Source organism: Ursus maritimus, unplaced genomic scaffold, assembly GCF_017311325.1.
Source record: "Ursus maritimus isolate PB19 unplaced genomic scaffold, ASM1731132v1 scaffold_12, whole genome shotgun sequence".
Lineage (NCBI taxonomy): Eukaryota > Metazoa > Chordata > Mammalia > Carnivora > Ursidae > Ursus > Ursus maritimus.
Window position 1 is genome coordinate 1,861,720 of NW_024423564.1, and position 21,568 is coordinate 1,883,287.

General features: G+C 39.9%; 1 protein-coding gene across 3 annotated transcripts in view; it reads left to right on the forward strand.

The window, feature by feature from the left end:
- Window positions 1-716: 716 nt before the first annotated feature.
- The window catches only part of POGZ (pogo transposable element derived with ZNF domain), a 47,374-nt gene continuing 26,522 nt past the window's right edge, over window positions 717-21,568 (forward strand). For 2 of the 3 annotated variants that reach the window (XM_040626749.1, XM_040626750.1), the window contains exons 1-3: window positions 718-872; window positions 16,372-16,496; window positions 17,462-17,620. In XM_040626749.1, the coding sequence (XP_040482683.1) occupies window positions 16,373-16,496; window positions 17,462-17,620 (283 nt within the window). In that variant the 5' untranslated portion in view covers window positions 718-872; window position 16,372. Of the gene's footprint in view, window positions 873-16,371; window positions 16,497-17,461; window positions 17,621-21,568 lie in introns of all 3 variants that reach the window. The other variant, XM_040626752.1, reaches the window with a different exon arrangement.

Consider the following 21,568-nt stretch of genomic DNA (forward strand, 5'->3'; position numbering starts at 1 on the left):
ATAAGCAATATATGTGATTTCTTTCCAGAATCCAGAAAGGTTCAGAGTAAAAATGGCTTTTAAAAGTTCTTCACTTAAGGCTACTGCCTTAAGGCTACTTGGCTGAATGTCTCCTGAGGAAGAGTGTGTGCCATTTTGCTGCCCTTGTTCCAATGACAGTTGTTGGTGCCATTGGGCCTCCCCATCTGGCCTGTGGCATGAGGTTCCCCTCTTGGTTAGGTACAAGCCTTGAGTGGAAAGTGGGGAGGCTCCCAAAATTTTCTTGGAAAGTCCAGGCAAGTGAATTGGGCAATATTTTCTTTGGAAATCCCATTTTTCTCACCAAATTTTGGATGTTGCTTCTGAAGCTAATTATTCTTTATTTCATTTAAAAAAAAAAAAATGTTTTTATTTATTTATTTATTTGCAGGCCCAGACAAACTTGACTAGAAAAGAAGCCCGGGCAGGGGTTAGGATGAGTCCATGACGTTCTACACACTCTAACCAATTGAAAGGCCATGAGAGGGGGAGGGCGGAAGTGACGAGACGTATCCCTCCGCGGGGCGAGAGGGTCGGTGGGGGGAGTCGGCGTCTCTCTCCCCCGCGCCAGCTCCCGTACACGGAGCCGCATTCCTTGGCCCCCCCACCCCCCCTCCCTCGGGGCCCCCCCGCCCCCCTCGGGAAAAAAATCCACCCCAAATCGCTCGAACCCGAGGGAGGTTTCCTTTCACCCTCGGGGAGACGAGCTCTCAACGGTTCCCTCTCAGCCGTCTCCCCCAAGCCCCCGTCCCCTCCCCTGCTCCCACCCCCTTCTCCCGGCGCCGGGTGCAAGGTCCCTTTAAGGCGACGGCGCCTTCCTCGGGTCAGACTACCGGCGGCGACGACCACGGGAGGTGAGTGAGCGAGCGGGCGAGCCTTCTCTCTCCCCACCCCCTTCTCCCGGGGGTTCCGTTATCTTTTCGCTCGGCGAGGCGCTCCGAGACGAGACAATGAGAGGGGGATGGGGCGGGTGCGCGAGGGGTGGGGGCGGGGGCCCGGTAGCGCGCGCCCCCGCCCCCCGCGAGTGGCTGCGCGGCTCGCGGTGGCGGCGGCGGGCGTGGGGTGCGGTGCGCGAGCGCGAGTGTGAGTGCGTGCGCCCCGGGAGCCGCGCGGCGGCCGGCCGGGCGGCCCCAGTTCGCCGGCCGCCCCCGCCCCCCGGCGTCCGCCGCGGCGCGCGCGCGCGCACTCGCGCCCCACGGCCCCGCACACACCCGACGTCCACACGCACGCCCGGCGCGAGGCGTCTCGGAGGAGTGGGCGGGCGCGGGCGGCGGCCCGCGGGGAAGGGGGCGGGGGCGCGGGCGGCTGTGAGACGGCCGGGCGCGGCGGGAGGGGCGGGCGAGGGGGCGAGGCCGCGCCGAGGTGACGTCCCGGAGGGGGGTGGGTAGCGCTCGGTTCTCCCGCCGCGCCCCCGCCGGCGAAGGAGTGGGGCGCTCTTTTTGAGTGCGAGGAGGAAGATGAGTGATCGCTGTGCCGCTCCCTTGTGTTATGTAATCTCTGCTCGGTCCAGTAGTACATCCTAAGCCTCAGTGCACTGCAGTTAGTTTACAAAGTCTCCTCCCTTGGCCCTAAAATTTCTTTGGGTTGGCGCCGTGATTTAGAAGCTGGGATGGGGCGGAAAAGCTTTATTTTCTGATGATTATATCCTGCCGCGGTGGGCGCCATGTTTATCCCAGGGACTATTTTTTTTAGATTCTCAGCACCTACTGGAAAGGAGTGATGTCGTTGATCCACCTGCTCTTCCTCCTTTCTGCGAGTTGCTCTGATTTCCTCTCCCGTCAGACGCGGGATTCCCCCAAACTGTTAATAACGGGGCATATCTCTGCTCACTTGGCTTGAACGTTGTAAGCTCAGAAAAAGAGCTGAGAAGAGTCTTGGAAGTCAATTAGCCCAATCTCGTTTTCGAGATGAAAATGGGGAGACACTTGTACCATCTCGGAACAACCGCCTTCTTGTTGCAGATTGTAGCCTAGTCTTCCACACTCTTTTACACGCCTCCTACCGCAGCTCAAAACCGCAGAGAAACGGAGTTTTATTTTCAAAGGATTTTCCCATCTAGAGGGAGGGGAAATGGCGGGGGCAGGGAGGCCTTTTTCCTAATGAACGACGTTGAATTTCAAGATCCTGAGTTGCTCTTGGGACTAGGAGTTGGACTCTGAATTCGAACTAGTTCGCACAGACTTCGGGATGCATAAAAAGTACCTTGAGGTTTGCTGAAAGAGCTGTTTTGGGGCCCTCATCCCCAAGTCTCTTTGGGTGGGATAGGGAGTGCCATCTTCTCTTCATTTTTAACCCGCAGTCCTCCTGCTGGGGTAACCACCATATTGAGAATTATTGGTGTAGTGTGAAAGTGCTCAGTATATAATCTTAAAACAATGGCAATTTACGTCCTTGATTTCCTTCTCCTTTCTTATGTTAACGATTATAACATACCGGTCATGATGGTGGTATATCTCAAAGTCAAGGAACTAACTGAATGGAGACTTGGGATGAACAGGATTTTGTTCGTTTCCACCCCCACCTTCAACCAGTGGTGTAATCTGGGAAAGCAGTTCTTACAAGTGTGGCCCACTGACCCCTGGGGGATCCTTCTATACCCTTTCAGGGGAGCTGAGAGGTCATAACTGTTTTCAAAATAGAAAATGCTAAGATGCTATTTATCTTTTTTCCAATGACATTTGGACTGATGGTCCAAAAGCGAAGCTGGGTAAAAGTACTGGTGGTACCTTAGCACAAAGCAAGGCAGTTGCACGGAACACCATGTGTGGAATGTCCTTGATGAAGCAGTAAAAATGATTTTTACTAAATCTCAACACGAGTAGATTTTTTTTTTTTTAATTTTTAAGAATCTGACCGAATGGGAAGGATGCATAAAGCACTTAGGCTGCCTAAGAAGGTATGATCCTTCTCAAAATGAAAAGCACTTGTGAGATTGAGTTCTGAGCTGTTGTTTCATGGAACAGCGTTTTTACTTGGAAGGAAGGACTGACAAAACTACAGTTTTTCAAACTTTAATGTTTGGCACATATTTTCTTGGCAATGAGGTGAGCCTGTCATTTGGAGGAAAGCAATTGACAGTATTTGTTACTAATGATAAAAATTTGAGAGTGAAGGTGGCGCCTGGGTGGCTCAGTCATTAAGCGTCTGCCTTCAGCTCAGGGCGTGATCCCAGGGTCCTGGGATTGCGCGGGGATCCAACCCTGCTTCGGGCTCCCTGCTCTGCTGGGAGCCGGCGTCTTCCTCTCCCACTCCCCTTGCTTGCGTTCCCTCTTTTGCTGGCTGTCTTTCTCTCTGTCAAATCAATAAAATCTTAAAAAAAAAAAATTGAGTGAAAATTAGAACTTGTTAAAATTTGATATCCCAGATTCCCAGTCCTTTTAAGCCTTTTCTTAAAACATCAGTGTTAATGACTGTGATTTTTAAATCTTTTTTATATTGTATTTATATTTATAGTGAAATAATGTCACTATTTGAAGGATGGGCATCTCAGTAAATCTGTATTTTCCAAGTAACCAATACATGATGTTTCAGAATCATCATGGGTAAATGATCCCTTCAGAATACAAGGTACACCAGTGGATTTTATTTTATTTTATTTTTTAAAGATTTTATTTGTCAGAGAGGGGGAAAGAGCACTAGCAGAAGCAGGGGAGCTGCAGGGAGAGGGAGAAGCAGGCTCCCTGCTGAGCAAGGAGCCTGATGCAGACTCGATCCCAGGACTCTGGGATCACGACCTGAGCGGAAGGCAGATGCTCCACCAACCGAGCCACCCAGGGTATCCTACACGAGTGGATTTTAATGTAACAAAGTACGAAAAGTTCATTGATAGGGATTCAGGGTCCAAGATGCAACTATTCTTTTTTTCTTTTTAAAGATTTTATTTATTTATTTTGACAGAGACAGCCAGTGAGAGAGGGAACACAAGCAGGGGGAGTGGGAGAGGAAGAAGCAGGCTCCTAGCGGAGAAGCCTGATGTGGGGCTCCATCCCATAACGCGGGGATCACGCCCTGAGCCGAAGGCAGACGCTTAACGACTGCGCCACCCAGGCACCCCCAAGATGCAACTGTTCTTTAAGAAACTACCATTTGTTGAGTTTTGGTATTGTGTCAGTATAGGCAACTATCTGAAAAGGTTTTTAGAATACTTTTCCCCTTTCCTGCTGTGAGGCCAGATAATCTATAAACTTAACCAAAGCAACTTAAAGCAACAGACGGAATGCATTAAGCAGCTATGAGAATCCAACTGCCTTCTATTAAGCTAGACCTTTACAGATTGGCAAATATGTAAAATGATATTCTCTCCAATTATTTTGGGGAAAATAGTAATTTTAATTGAAAATGTTATTTATGTTAACATGATTTGTTAATGTGATTTGTTTACATGGTTGTTAATTGTATTGATAAGTATTTAACTTTTTGTTTTAATGTCTCATATGGTAAATATCAAAAGATGTAATCCACATAAGTAAAAACTCTCTGAGTCCCTCAATAATTTTAAGACTGTAAAGGGGTCTCAAGACCAAAAAATTTGGGAATGATTCACTGTGTCCTATGCTTCTGCTTTTGAGATCATTCCAATCAGCCTCCATTTAGGAACTTCTGGAGAATTTACAAATGTTAGCTGGAGTTAATAAGGAGGCAGTGGCTTGGGGGAAGAATTCTAGAGAAAAAGGTTGATTTGAATCCTGGCCTGGATTACAGTTATCTACTAACTGTAACCTTGGGCAGGTTACTTCATCTCTCTAAACCTCCTTTTAAGCCTCATCTGTAAAATGTAGTACTTAGTACATACAATTGTGAGAATTCATTGAGATGATGAGTGTAAGTTACATAATAATGTCTGGCAAAATAAAATACATTCCGGGTAATGTTTCAGTCTTTATTCCACATAAATGTCTTTTTGTTGAGGGTGGAGATTTCTGATTTAAATTACAAACCCTAAAGCTGGTTGGTGCCTTTGTCATATCAATATGATAAGATTTTGATAGATTCTTTGGCCTTCTGGTTTGTGATATTAAAGCCATATCCACAGAAACATACTTTTACATGTAACTTGGGAGGAGAAAAGGGAAATAGGCTAACATTACAGGTGTTTATCAGAGTTAAATGAAATCAAAGGGAGTAGAAATGGGATTTAGGTATCATAACCACTGTCAGTGAAGAAGAGCTTTTTTTGGGAAAGGGACTCCTGAATATATAACCCTTTAAGAGTAGGGAATTTACTGCTTACTTTATTTGTTGTTATAGTAAGGAGCACATAACCTATATCCTGGTACTTCTTGATTGATGTCCTGTCTGGTAAATGGAAAATATTTTGTGTTTGAGAGTATTAGATTATTAACATTATTAAAGAATACATTGTGAATATTATCTGAGATTCTACAACTGTTAGATTCTGTAAGGGACAAAATAGGTTATGCAAAAGACTGGATAAATAAAAGCTTCTTACAGGTTTAATAATTAGTTTTATAGCCATGTTAAATAGTCTGTAGGTTTTCTAAAATTAATCTTTTTTAAAGCTAGAAATTGAGTTAACTTGAAAACAAATGCCAGTTGTTTTGAGGATTGTTTATTTCTCACCTTGGAATAAGAGAGAGTGTATTCTTAAATGTTTTGTTTGTTTTTTTTTTAAAACATTTTCCCTGTTCCAAATGTTCTTTTTATCTTGAATCATTGGCGGGTATGTACTAGCAGTGAATTGAAAATGTTAAGTTCTGAATTCTTCATTCCTGGTATTTACTTTACATCTGTGAAAGAACCGGACAAATTAAAGGAATTCAAAACCTCAAGAGCCAAATCTGTCTGGAGAGTTTTGGTAGAAAACATGTTTTCCTAATATTATTTGAGATGAGGGTAGGTAAACATTTGCTGCCCAGTAAGTACCTCAAAAGTAGACTGGCAGGTATAGCTGCTGGATTTTTTTTTTTTTTTTTTTTTTTTTTTGCTTTTAAATAATAGGTTGGTTGTAAAGATTCTTTGTATCTTGATTTTCAGTTATGTAGACTTTTACTGATTAGCTAGGACCTGAGTATAGACTACCATATTTGCCAGCACTGAAGATATAATTAATTCACTTTTCTCTAGAAAGATGTATCTGGTATACACATATTGTGGATGGAAGGATGAATGCCAAAGACTTAAAAGGCTATGGGAATTGCTAATAGTCCTGTGTGAGCTGCCGTGTTGAGTAAAGCCTACTGACTACACAAAAATTATGTTGTTAGTATAATTACTGTTATAAATACAGAAACCAGATAGGTTACCAAGATGTCAAATAATGGGTTGGATTAATGGAAGATGGCAAAGTTCCTCTTCTCTTAGAGTGCCTCCGTGGTAGCCTACATAATCCACTTTAGGTTCATGTTTTCTTTCTAACATTAGTTAATTATCGTGTACATTTTAAGCGTGTATATACAATCTATATGAAAATTACTCATAGAAATAAGAACATGTTAACAGAAAATTCAGTCAGCAGGGCTACCAGTTTTAGTAAATGGCAAAAAGATAATGGCAGAATATGGTAGCACAAAAATATCACAACCAATATATGAATAGGTAGTTTTTACCCCCAACTTTTTTTTAAAATTTCAGCTTTATTGAGGTATAATTGACAAATAAAATGGAAGGTATTTAAAGCATATGTTATGGTGATTTTACGTACATTGTGAAAAGATTCCCCCCATCCAGTTAATGAACATATTCATCACCTCACATTTATTTTTTGTGTGGGAACATTTAAGTTCTACTTTCAGCAAATTTCCATTATATGATAGTGTTATCAGTTAGTCACTGTGTTTTACATTAGATCCTCAGACCTTATTCATCTGATCTCCCCAACTTTTTATTAAGAAATTTCATGTATAGGGGGCAGCTGGGTGGCTCAGTCAGCTAAGCATCTGCCTTTAGCTCAGGTCATGATCCAAGGGTCCTGGGATCAAGTGCTGTGTCGGGCTTCCTGCTCAGTGGAGTCTGCTTTCGGTCTCCCTCTCCCTCTGCTGCTCCCCCTGCTTGTGTTCGCTCTCTCTCTCTCTCAAATAAATCTCCAAAAAAAAGAAAATTTCATGCATGTAGAAGTGAAAGAGTACAATACAAGGAGTACAGGCAATGATCCCGTTATCTAGACGTGACATTTTTTAAATGTACCAGTGTCTGTAAAGAAAGTACCAAAATATGCATGTTTGCTGAACCACTTGAAAGTCAGTCATGACAATTCCACGAAATATTTTATGCATTTGCTAAGAATAAAGACATTCTCCTGCATAACTCTAATGTAACTGTTCTAAGAAAATTTAAAAAGTTGTTCCTAGGTGGTGGGGTGGAATGGTTGAAATAAGTTGCAAGAGATTAAGAGTACACTTACCTTCATGAGCACTGAGTAATATATAGGATTGTTGAATCACTATGTTGTACACCTGAAACTGTTAACAGGGTATGTTAACTATACTGGAATTGTGATTTAAAAAATAAAAAAATTTAAAAATTAAAATAGTAAAAAGTAATTCCCAAGAATCATCTAGTATCTAATCTATATATTCAGATGTTCCAGTTGTTCCCAGAATGTCATTTATAGCTTTTATATGAACCAAAATGCAGTGTAGGTTCACATGTAGCATTTGTTACGGTTCTTTAGTTTCTTTTAATTTAGTTTGGTCTTACTCTGTGTGTCACTTTTTTTTTTTTTTTTAAGATTTTATTTATTTATTTGACAGAGACAGCAAGAGAGGGAACCACAAGCAGGGGGAGTGGGAGAAGGAGAAGCAGGCCTCCCGCTGAGCAGGGAGCCCGATGCTGGGCTTGATCCCAGGATATGTGGGATCATGACCTGCGCCGAAGGCAGACACCCAACAACTGAGCCACCCAGGTGCCCCATGTGTCACATTTCTAGAGAGAACATGTTATTAGCTTTATAGAATGTTCTATATTCTGCATTTGTCTGATTATTTCTTTATAGAATGTCCCACCTTCTGGATTTACCTCATTATTTCGTTATGGTGCTACTTATTCCTATTTCGCTGTTTCCTACAAACTGCAAGTTAAATTTAAATGCTTGATTTGGTTAAAGTTAAACATTATTGTCAATGGCTTGTTTATTGTTTACAAAAGAACAAGCTACACATCGGTTCATGACAGGCGGAGTTTGGATTATTGGCTGACATTTTTATTTAAACTTAAAATACCGTCATAACCTTTGGTTTTTGAGATATAGAGTTACCTCTGTAACTTTAAGTTCAGACATAACAGTACGACTTTGAGAAAACGCAGAAATAGGTTGGCTTCATGTCATTTTGGTTCACTGCCCTCTGAGAAAATGATTTGAAAGTTGGACAGGCAAGAAGGGTTGATATATTAGCAGAAGCAACCCTAGAGGAATTGTAAAGGGGTCAAAACCAGAAATTTTAGGCATCTGGGTGGCTCAGTCAGTTGAGCATCCGATTCTTGGTTTTGGCTCAGGCCATGATCTCAGGGTCCTGGGATCGAGCCCTGCATGGGCCTTTATGCTCAGAAGTGTGCTTGAGATGCTTCCCCACCCCGCCCCACTCTCCCCCTCTCAAATAAATAAATCTTTTTTAAAAACCCAGAAATTTTAGAAGTGGAGATTAGATTAAAGGACTTTGGAAAATTATTTTCACAAAAATTATTCACTAGTCAATACTAATAACTTACTGACAGTTACAAGCAATACTGATACGATAATAACCATAATATTAGAGGATCGACATCATGATGCTCCTGTTTTATAATGAGAAATTAGGTACTTGGGCAAGAAGAAGAATGGCACAGAAGTTGTCAGATGACTATGAGGAGAAAATCAAGTTTCACAGGTAGATGATTATAAGGTGAAACAAACCAGACACACATGAGTTTTATAGAAATGGTTTTAGTTTGTAAGATGTAACCATTGAACAATTCATGGGAAATTTGTTCTGCTTATTTTCTCTGTTTTTGAGAAGACAGATATTGTAAAAAGAAATGATAGTTCTTTATGCATAGGATGTGGGATGATTGTTTTGAAATTTTTGCCCTTCAGAGTGTGGATTCAATTTGATCAAGGTTACTCAGTCTTGGCACTGTTGATGTTTTAGAGCGGATAAGTCCCTAGATGACATGTACATTATAAGATGTTTAATAGCACCCTTGGCGACTACCTACTTAGATAAATGCCAGTAGCACCCCTCCCCAACCCCACCCATAGTTATGACTACCAAAAATTTCTCCAAACATGGAGAAGGCAGGTGTCTTCTCAGGGGCAAATTCCCATTTTTGAGTATCACTGAGTTGGATAAAATCCACTGGCATGTGTGAAGATTCCTTGGTAATGTCCTCTATGATTTACTTTCCCTTTATGTAACCCATATACAGCTGTTCAACTTTCTTCTGCAGATAGGCTACACAGCTGTGCCTGGTATGTGTTGGAGAACAGTGGGATATGATGACATTTTTTAGCTCTACTGGAAATTTTATTGAAGGGAGAAATGAGCTCTTCATTTATAAGTCAAAGGTGTAGGCTTTTTGCTTTATCTAACATCCCCCCCACCCCCCAGTTTCCTTGGAAAGGAATCTTATTAGCTATATAAGCTTTTATGCTATGGATAGTTTTTGTTAGGAATAGTTGAGATTGATATTTGTTTGATATCTGTAAGGTGATCTGTCTTGTCTTTATCTTGGCATTCGAGAAAAGACTGTCTTTCAAAACATAGTGACTTGCTAAAGGGCTTGATTAAACTAAATGCGTCCTCTTTGTTAACTTTTGTCCTTAAATTTTTTTTATTAAAGGTTTTATTTGAGAGAGAGAGATGAGCAGGAGGGGCCGAAGGAGAGGGAGAGAGAACCCCAATGAGACTCCATACTGAGCGCAGAGCCCTACCTACATGGGGCCCGGTCCCACAACCCTGAGATCACAACCTGAGTTGAAACCAACAGTGTGATGCTTAATCAACTGCTCCACCCAGGCGCCCCATCCTTAAAATTTTTTTAACTACAGTTTACCTTTGAACATCGTATGGGGGGATGTTAGGGATATCAACAGCGTGACATCCTCCAAGTCAAAAATCTCCGTATAACTTTTGACTTCCCAAAAACTTAATGCTAATAGTGAGAACTAGAAGAGATCACTTTTTACTGTGATACACAACTTACTGGAGTGACGAACTGCTCAAGTGGTTTTTTTGTGTTTTTTTTTTAAGATTTTATTTATTTATTTGACAGAGACAGCCAGCGAGAGAGGGAACACAAGCAGGGGGAGTGGGAGAGGAAGAAGCAGGCTCCCAGCAGAGGAGCCTGATGTGGGGCTCGATCCCAGGACTCTGGGATCACGCCCTGAGCCGAAGGCAGACGTTTAACCACTGAGCCACCCAGGCGCCCCTCAAGTGGTGTTTTAAGGGAACACTGGGATACTCACAACACTTGAGCTAACTGCAGTAGGAATAGGAGGTATAGCTACAAAATTATTGCAGTAATACAGTATGTACTACAGTTAATTTTATGCAGTTATTTCATACTGCATCTTTGTTTACAGTCCTGCAACTGCAAATGGCACCGTGTACAGTCTGTAAATGTGTAAGTTTTGATAAATTTGACTTTTTATAATAGATTTGTGTATATTTTATGGTAGTAAATACTAAAATAAACTAGTATCTACATGTATTTTGTGTATTCATGACATAGCTAACTTTTTCTTAATTTTTTCTATATTTCTTGGCCACACGGTTTTTCAGGTTTTTTTTCAAATTGTCACAAATCTCCAAACATTTCCAATATATTTATTGAAAAAAACAGTGTTTATGTAAATTCTCCCAACCAGGAAAATGATCCAGGCTTCTTCTTAGGGGAAGGAAAAGGAGTTTGGAATATGGGAAGAAGTAATGAGAATTTTTTTGTTCAATAAATTTACAAGACTGAGAAATCTGAAGAAAGAATTTCAGGAGAAAATAGAATTTTAAGTTTCTAAGACAAATATTCTTTGCAGATGTGGAATTTTTCTGCCATATGCCATAGGAGTGAAATTGAAGATAGCTGACTAATAATCGGTGATTGATATGGAGATAATTTTATATTTAAAGTGAGCAGAAAGGTCCCTAGCATCTAGACTGGTCTTGGAATATCATTCTTCACCAAAAGGAATCAGAACTCTTTAGAGAAATGGCTCATTCTGGTCTGGGGCAGGAAATGTATGAGATGAACCTAGAACATTTGTCTTATCACGGCAAGGGTTTTATCAGACACTACTGAGAGTTGTGTCGAAAGGACTCAGGAGCCAACTGAAGTTCCACTGGCCAAAATAGAACACTTCTGAGTATCAGTAAAAATAACTGCAATGGATCAAAACACATAAATTATGTTTAAAATATGATATCATAAGGGCGCCTGGGTGGCTCAGTTGGTTAAGTGTCAGACTCTTGATTTTGGCTCAGGTCATGATCTTAGGGTTTTGAGATTGAAACCTGCTTAAAATTCTCTCTCCCCTCCTCTCTCTGCCCCTTCCACTCCCTTTCTTAAAATAAAATAAAATATATCATAATGATAGCTTAACAATAAGCTTATTGGTCACTTTGGTGAAATGCTATTGAATTATCTTGAAAACTGGTAAAGAGAAAGAAGCAAGCAAGATAGCAGTAATCAAGACAGAAGGAATACCCATCACTGGGTAACCAAGTAATAGATATGTTTTGCCTTTTTGTTTTTTAAATTTTTATAAAAGTTTCTCTCTGTGTCCATCGTGGAACATGCTCCACTGACTTGAGCCAGCCGGGTGCCCCTGCTTCTTGGGTTTTTTTGTTGTTTGGTTTTAGTTTTAAGATTTATTTATTTTATTTTTGGAGGAAGAGTGCAGCGGTGGAGGGTGACAGAGGGAGATGGATAGAAAATCTAAAGCAGACTCCCTGCTGAGTGCAGAGCCAACATGGGGCTGGATCTCAGAACCCTGTGATCATGACCTGAGCTGAAATCGAGAGTTAGACACTTAACCCACTGAGCCACCCAGGCTCCCCCCTGCTTTTTGTTCCATTTAATAAATGAAGAAGGAATGATTTAGGATGATTAGATTAGGCGTTGAGCATGCCTCCTGATGGAAGAAAACCCCATCCTTATGAGTAGTCTTGGAAAAAAAGTTCAACCTGTATCTAAACATGCCACTAGATCCAGCTGTCAATTTCAGGATATCCAAGGGGACAGAGGCATGTAAATGCTATGGGTATGGGATCAACAATATCCAAGTTGTAGAAATTAGAAGAGGTGAGCTGGTTCTTCAACAAATAAATTACAGGGGAGGAAAAAGAAAAGATGAAGACCTATAAATTAAAAGATTTAAGAAACTTATCAAATAATCATGGTATATATGGACCTTATTTGGGTCCTAATTCAAACTTTAAAAAGTATGGTATTTGAGAGAATTTGAATTGAATGTTGATATTAAGGGACTATCAGTTTTTAGGCATTTAATGGTACTTTCTTTCTTTTGTTATATGATCTTTTAGGTCTTTATCTTTTAGAGCTACATACCAAAATATTTATGAATATAATAGGGATTAGCTTCAAAATAATACGAAGGAGAGGGGACATAGATAAAACAAGAACAATTTTGGGTTGATAATTTTTGAAGCTGGGTGATGGATACACCTCTACTTTTATGTTTAATTAGAATTTGTATTATTTTTTTTTTAATAAAGATTTTATTTATTTGAGAGAGAGAGTGCACGCACAGGGGGAGAGTCAGAAGGGGAGAGAAAGGGAGAAGCAGATTCCCCGCTGAGCAAGGAGCCTGATGCAGGGCTCATCCCAGGACCCCAAGATCATGACCTGAGCTGAAGGCAGCCACTTAACCAACTGAGGCACCCAGGTGCCCCATATCTCATTTTTAAAAGAGTATAAAAGATTCATTAACAGTCTTGATTCAGAGACTCATAATTGTAATATGATGAAAGTTTGCCACTTCACTTGGGTATAGTATGATTCTCAAATTTGCTGCCCATCGCAAGTTTTCGTCTTGATGTGGCACTGTGTTCCCTATGTGCTACCCTTTATTTTCTGAAATTCACATTTTTACCTGGCAGAAGAAATGAAAATTCCCCTAAATTGAGTAAGAATTGAATTTCAACTTCTTTGTTTGTTAATGTGAGAAATACAAAGTCTGAATACATTTATAGCAAAATAATAGGTAAGAGAAGGTTAAAAGTCCAGGGTGTTTTTTGTTTTTGTTTTTTGTTTTGTTTTCTTTGTGAGAAATTACGTTAAAGGTTTGGTGTGGAAAGAGGTTAAATATCAATAGAGTGATAGTTTGGGAAGATCCATATATTGCAGTACTGCATATTTAGTAATTCCTGTCCTCTTCAATCAAAAATAGTTGAAAGGTGACTGTATGCCGTGGATCACTTTAAAGACCAAAGAGAATGATGGTGTTTCTTTCGTGAACATCTTGGCAGAGTTATTAAATACAGCATTTCATCATACGAATGAAGATTTCTTTTTGATAACTGGAAAACTACAGGAGGGGTGCTAAATTTACATTTTGCATTTTTCAAGTTTGTATTTAATTTAGGTTGGTACCTCTATTGTGGTATGGCCCATCTTTTCAACAGAGTTGTTTTTTGACCCTGAACTAGAGATGCTAAAATGAACGATCTTGCTCAGAGATAAGAGTCTAGGTCATAATTGAGGACTGTTTGAAAAACTTGGGTTCATTGTCTTTCAGAGACGTTGGATGTAGTGTGTGAAATACGCTCAGTTCGATTTGTTATTTTTTTTCTGGGTTGACAAGCCTTATTGGTTAATTCCATCTTGCTTGCTGTGAAGAACTTGGGAACTATTTTCTGAGTTGAATTTTCTACCCGTTTTGAATCTTTTAATTTATATTGGTTGTCTTGACAGAGCATATACCTGCGGAGTTCTTTTTCTCACTCACTTGATAAAAAGTAGGCCACAAACATCTTCTAAGCCATTTTTTCAGATTTACTCTTCCCACTCTGTTTCTTAGAATATCTTTTTCATGGGAGGACTTAGCATAGTCTGACTTGGTGATCAAGTGGAAGAAACTTTGGTTATTCTTATTACAATTCATTGCTTCACAAAATAAAACATGCACTGAGTTTCTTAAAATACTATATAGTTGAGGTAAAAGACCAGCCTTTTGGATGTGCTATTAAAATAGCCATAAAATAGCCATAGGCATGACAATGAAAACCAAAATTTACATTCAGATAGCTCTCCTTACTCTGAAGGAACGTTTTCTGCAGATTGCTCAGCATATGTATGGGGAGTTCGCTCACACCTTGTCAGGGTTGAAAGAAGGTGCTTGAGAACCATCTGTAGAGGTTATCATCCACAGTTTATATTCCTTCTGCTGGGTGTTTGATATTTATGCATTAATTATCTGTTGGCTATGGGCCTGAAAAAGTTATACAGTAAAGAACTGGTGTAAAATTAAATAGTTAAAAAAGAAAGTTGTTGGGGCCCCTGGGTGGCTCAGTTGGTTAAGTGTCTGCCTTCAGCACAGGGCATGATCTGGGATCGAGCCCTGTTGGGGGCTCCCTGCTCAGCGGGAAGCCTGCTTCTCCCTCTCGCTCCGCCTCGTACTCGCCCGCACCTTGCGCACTCGCCCTCTCTCACTCGCTTGCTTGCTCTCTCAAACAAAAGCTTTAAAAAATAAAAATAAAAAAGAAGGTCATTTAGAATGTTATCTTTTTCAGTGAAACTAGACTGGGCAATACAGAAGTTTGTGTTGTGCAGTTTTTGCTCAAGGAATGCCTGTGATATGGATTTGGCTTCTTTTTAATTCATCCTCTGGCTAGCATTGTCTTTTATACATATAAGTTAAATGTGAAACTAAGAAAATTTAAGTTGATACCTTAGTGTTTTTTTTCCTTGTACATATCTTCTCCCCTTTGTGATTTTGGCCTGGGAAGACAAATAATTAGAATATTAGAGACTAGTTAGAATCAAGTTAGGCACTTTACCCATTGAAACTGGGCAGTTGGCTCTAGCTAACTTACCTGGGGCATTGCCTTGATACTTTAAATTTTCAAGGGAACAACGCCATCTGTTGGGCATCTTCAAACGAATCCGTGAAGTTGGATCCAGCTGGTGGTTTTGTTTCTGGCTTAGGGGTTTGGTAAAAAAAAATTTCTGAAATACTAAGGGCACTGTGAGAACCTTTGCATTAAAGGTTTGTTTGAACATTGAGCAGTAATGCTTCTACAATTCCAAGACAAAGAAATTGACCTTTAGTCAGCTAATATTGGGCGGGCAGAATAGCAAGGAGTATCTCTGTCTGCGTTGCGAAGATGTAGGCTCTGTGTTAACTTAGGCAAGTGTTTTCAAAGTAAAGGCTGACTCCAAAATCATGGGAAAGTACGAGGATACAATTTAGGGGGGAAAGAACTATCACCCACTTTAAAAAAAAAATTTTTTTTATTATATTATGTTAGTCACCGTACAGTACATCCCTGGTTTCCGATGTACAGCTCGATGCTTCATTAGTTGCGTAAAACACCCAGTGCACCATGCAATACGTATCACCCACTTTCTGAATTCAGGGCAATCGAGAATTTGACCCTGCAGGATCACCTTGTTGAAAGAACAGCTAACAAGCCTAAGATTGTAAACTGGGACTAGACTGTGAGGTTCTTTTCTTAATTTTATTTCATTTCATTTTATTTATTTATTTTACCTTATTTTACAGATTATGTTTTTCTTTTCTTTTCTCTTCTCTTTTCTTTTCAAGATTTTATGTATTTGTCAGAGGGGGATAGAGCGTGCTAGCACAAGCCCAAGCAGGGGGAGTGGCAGGCAGAGGGAGATGAGGAAGGAGCCCTGATGCAGGACTCCCTGAGATCATGACCTAAGCCAAAAGACAGACACTTAACCAACTGATCACCCAGGCGTTCCTAAACATTTTCTTTTTAAGTCATTTCTACACCCAATGCGGGGCTCAAACGCAAAACTCCAAGATCAAGAGTCACATGCTCCACTGACTGGGCCAGTCAGGAGCCCCCAAAATATACATTTAAATTGAAGACCCTGCACTTGCATGATTTGCCTCACTCTGATCACGGCCCTAGGTATTATAAATTAAACTTTCATAGTCCTGATTATTGAATAATTTGTTGTGGGCTTTTTCATAATAAATTTTTTTCAAGAATAAAAAGTATAATTTTGGATCCTTTGAAATGTGGGAGGGGGAGGTTGGGGAAACAGTAGAGGGAGCACAAGGGGGGGTGGGTTACCGATAGATTCAAGAATCTGATTCCATATTTTGTATAAAATTATTTCTCTCTAGAAAATGACTTTATATTACTCTTTAAAAAAAATTATTTCTCTCATTCTGAGGTCAGTATCTTATTTTGTCTTTTTTTCTTGTAGCATGGCGGACACCGACCTCTTTATGGAATGTGAGGAGGAGGAGCTGGAGCCATGGCAGAAAATCAGTGATGTCATTGAGGATTCTGTTGTTGAAGATTATAATTCAGTGGATAAAACTACTACAGGTAACAAAAACTCTTGATCTTAGATTATTTAAATTAATTCAATTGGATGGCATTTTTGTTACAAAAGTGTGAGGCGGAGAAGGACTTTAAGAATCCAAGGATGCCTCATTGTGGCACTGGTGCTTTTTTTCCCCTGCTCTTGTTTGTAAAAATGCCTCAGTATCTTCATATATAAAGCTAGAAACACTAAAACATCGAGAGTTAAATTAGCCAATGCTTCTCAAATATTTAGCAGTCCTCTTACCACATAACAAATGAACGAGAATGCAAAGTAGTGGTGTGTGTCAGTGCTCATGTATGTACCCAGTCAAAAACAGGGTCCCATAGTCATTTTTTTCTTCTTTGTTTTGCTTGATCTTGGTTTCCTTTGTGAGCTGAGCAGAAATTGCTTTGTGTCTGCCTTCATGGAAAGTTTACAAACTTAGGCTTGCTAGCTGCTCTTTCAAAAAGGTGATGCTGCAGGGTCAAATTCTCGATTGCCCTGAATTCAAAAAGCGGGTGATAGTTCTTTTCCCCCCTAAATTGTATCCGTTGCTCTCTTCATTGTTTATCTTCCCGCCTTGAGACCTGAAGACGGCATTGGTTTAGGCTGAAACAGGACACGGATCAGAATCTTCTGGACGTCTTACTTATGTATGCATGGTTATGAATACCAATAGTGGTGATAATAAACCTTGGAGTCCTAGAGGTTTGCTTGTGCTATATAAGCAAAACCTTAAAATACTGGTTCAGTGAGCTTGTGATCTAAATTAACCAGGCAATGTGAGATGAAGAAGGCTTTGTGTCTTAATTGGTGGAGTGAGGGACGACCAGGAGGAGAAACCAGGTGCACAGTTGGATTTGCAAAGAAAGCAGGGAACTTTTTGGTTATAGAGACCCACAACAAGATGAAAAGGGGTTAGAACAGTATCCTTTAGTGTCATCTGTCCCTGTCTCCAAGTGACTGTGCCTCCGCTTCCCCACAGTTTCTGTGAGCCAGCAGCCAGTCTCGGCTCCAGTGCCCATCGCTGCCCATGCTTCTGTTGCTGGGCACCTCTCTACATCCACCACCGTTAGTAGCAGCGGGGCACAGAACAGCGACAGTACAAAGAAGACTCTTGTCACACTAATTGCCAACAACAATGGTAAGTGGGATTATTGGGAAATTCTTCCTGGGCCAGACGGTGAGAGAATTAAAGAGGTCTTAGGAACAGATATACCCATTTAGTTGTAGGTACTGATGTGGTTCTACTAGTTGGCGTGAATTTAGTGATGATTCTGTGATACGGAAGTGATTCAGGAGTGGTGCTGTTCCTTCTGAGTTAGTGCTGAATTGATGCTAGTGCTTCAAGTCCAAGGGCACCTGATTCTTGCTGCTGATAATTTCTAGGATAGAAACTGTAAACCCAAAATTCCTGTTAAAGAGATCTGGGGTTTTTCGTTTGTTTGTTTGATTGTTTTTGTTATTTATTTTTTTTAAGCAGAAGAGCCCAAGAATTCTCCCACGGCAGCTTTGTTCTGGATTTTTTCTGGCAGATTCATTTGGTTATTGGTTCCTAGGAATGAAAAATAGGATAGGGTTGTTGTCTACTTTAAGGAAATGGTGAAAGAGTAGTGTTTTTAGTGTATTTATTGGCCAGAGAAGCTACGTAGTATTGGTTTCTATTTCATTTCTGATGACTATTTTTACACTCTGGAGATGAGTTATTGGCAAGTTATGTCTTAAGATTCAGAGCTAGAATAAGCACTTTGGAGAATCATTGCGTTGCTGCAAAAGACTTTTAATTATTTTTTTTAAATAAAATAGCTTTTGGGGCGCCTGGGTGGCTCAGTCGGTTGGGCGTCTGCCTTCGGCTCAGGTCATGATTCCAGGGTCCTGGGATCGAGTCCCGCATCGAGCTCCTTGCTCAGCAGGAGCCTGTTTCTCCCTGTCCTTCCAACTTGTACTCTCTCATTATCTCTGTCACTATCTGTCTCTGTCTCTCAAATAAATAAGTAAAAATAAAATCCTTAAAATACGGTAGCTTTATTAAAATAACAATAACATGTATTGTAGGAAAAGTAAACAGTGAAAAAATAAAAGGAAGGAAAAAATTTTTAATTGTAATCTCACTACCTGGAGATAACTATTTGTAACTTATTTTATACATATATGTACTTTTATATACTTTATGCTATATGTAATGATTTACTTTTTTACAAAAATGGATCATACAGACTCTACTCTTTGCCTCATTTTTCCCCTTAATATGTAATGAATATGTTCTCATTTTAACAAATGTATGTCTGTAACATTGTTGATGAATAACTGTACAGTTGACCCTTGAACAATGTGTGGGGGTCAGGTGTGCCAGCTGGCTGCACAGTTGAAAATCTGCATATAACTTTTGACTCCCCAAAAACTTACCTACAGATAGCCTTCTGTTGATAATAGTCAACACATACTTTAGATGTAATATCTATTACACTGTATTCTTAGGATTAAGCAACCTAGAGAAAAGAAAACATTATTCAGAAAATTATGAAAAAGAGAAATAACACACAATACTGTACTATATTTATTGAAAAAAATCCATGTACAAGTGGACCTGTGCAGTTCAAACCTGAGTTGTTCAAGGGTCAACTGTATTTCCTGTCATTTGGTTAACTTATTAACAATAGTAGTAAAGGCCTGTATTGCTATTTTAAAGAGTTGTTGTGAGTGTCTCTGTATCTTTTCTCACATCCTTAGTTCTGAGAATGTATATAAATTTCAAATTGTTGAATCAAAGTTCATCATAGTTTTTAGGATTTTGATATTTTTCTTGGATTAGCCATCAAGAAATGTTGTATAAGTTTATATTTCCATTAGAAGTGCATACAGTGGTCTTATTTTTGGTTATAACCGTTTACTCCTCTATTGTTAGATATTTATTATGGTCTCTATTTTTTTGTGATTACAAACAGTGCTTGGTGAACGTTCTCAGGCATTGTATCTGTACCCACTGTGTAAGCATATCTTCAGTAGAAAGTGAGATTGTTTGGATCAGGCATTTAAAATTGAATAGACCGTGTCACCTAATAGATTGCTCTGAGTAAGTGCCCACCAATAGTTCTTTCCCCATATTCTTGCCAACTTTAGGTACTGTTGAACTTAAATCTAATTTTTATAGGCATTTTTTCAGTTGTTAGTTACTGAAAATAATGATTTTTATCACTTGATATAGCCTTAGAATTTTTTTTAAACTTATAAATAGGGACCTATATATATATATATACACACACACACACACACGTGTATGTACACATACACACCACTGTCCAGAGGATTCTTTGATTTTTACAGATGTGGAAACCAAGTCCTAGAGAGTCTAAATAATGTGCTTAAGGTCGAATAGTTGATAAGTGACTAAACTGGATTTGAATTGTCTAGGTTTCAAAGTTTGTGTCCTTCCTACCGTGTTCTGTGGCTTTCCTTATATTTCTTTCTTTTTTTTTTTTTTTATTAGAGAGAGCACGAGCAGGGGGAGGGGCAAAGGGAGAGGGAGCAGGACAAGCAGACTCCCTGCTGAGGGGGGAGCCTGATGTGGGACTTGATCCAAGGACCCTGAGATCATAACCTGAGCCAAAGTCAGGTGCTTAACCAGCTGAGCCACCAAACCAGCCCTGTGTATTTTTAAAAAAATAATCCATCAAGTTAGCAACCATGTGGCTAAATTTTTCTTTGATCCTAGGGTGTTCCAAGGTTTCTGAGGAGCATGTCACGACACACTGACATGACCTAGTCGTCTTCTTCTTTTTTTTTTTTTTTTTTTTAAAGATTTTATTTATTTATTCGACAGAGATAGAGACAGCCAGCGAGAGAGGGAACACAAGCAGGGGGAGTGGGAGAGGAAGAAGCAGGCTCATAGCGGAGGAGCCTGATGTGGGGCTCGATCCCACAACGCCGGGATCACGCCCTGAGCCGAAGGCAGACGCCTAACCGCTGTGCCACCCAGGTGCCCCATGACCTAGTCTTCTTGACTCCTTAAATGGACCCTTGATTTCTGAGCCCACCCAGGGCTGTGTACAAAGTTTATATATATAATATTTAATATTTTATCNAATATTTAATATTTTTTCATATATACTTGTTTAATAATAATATTTATATTTTAATTATTAAATTATAAATACTATTTAATATACATTTAACACATTTAATATATGTTTATATTTAACATATATTGATTTTATTTACTTTAGATATTTACTTCAGATATTTATTTACTTCAGATGCTTTTAGTATTCAGGGGTGCCTGGGTGGCTCAGTCGTTAAGCGTCTGCCTTCAGCTCAGGGCGTGATCCCGGAGTTCTGGGATCGAGCCCCGCATCAGGCTCCTCCGTGGGAAGCCTGCATCTTCCTCTTCCACTCCCCCTGCTTGTGTTCCCTCTCTCGCTGGCTGTCTCTCTCTCTCTGTCAAATAAATAAATAAAATCTTTAAAAAAAGAAAAAGATACTTTTAGTATTCAAATTAAAATATTAACCCGTGCTAATGGAGGAAAAAATTGGGTATAGACTGGTAACCTCAGTTACATGTGTCATGTGTATTCTTCCAAAAAATTTTCATGCATAGATAAGCATGCATTAATAGATCCAATTTGCCTAGCCACCTCCTTTTTGCACAATACAGACAACTCTGTAACTTTTTTTATCTTATATTCTTGAAATGCTAATCTAAGTTTAGGGATGAGACTTCAGAATAGAGTGAATTAAAAATGTTCCATCTTCGGGGTGCATGGGTGGAGCTGTCAGTTAAGTGTCTGACTCTTGGTTTCAGCTCAGGTAGTGATCTCAGGGTTCTGGGATTGAGCCCCATGTTGAGCTCTGCACTCAGCACAGAGTCTGCTGGAGACTCTCTGCACCTCCCCCTGCATGCATGCTTTCTCTCTCTTTCTCAAATAAATAAATAAATCTTTTAAAAAAAAGTTCTGTCTTCAAACCCAGTTTTTCTGTAAGCCTTTGGTTTAGTTGTATTGGTATATTGTGTACTTATTACATTAATAACATAGCAAGAGAGAATAAGTTTTAAGCAATTCCGTATTGTTTCACTTAGTGTACAATGTGCTTGAGA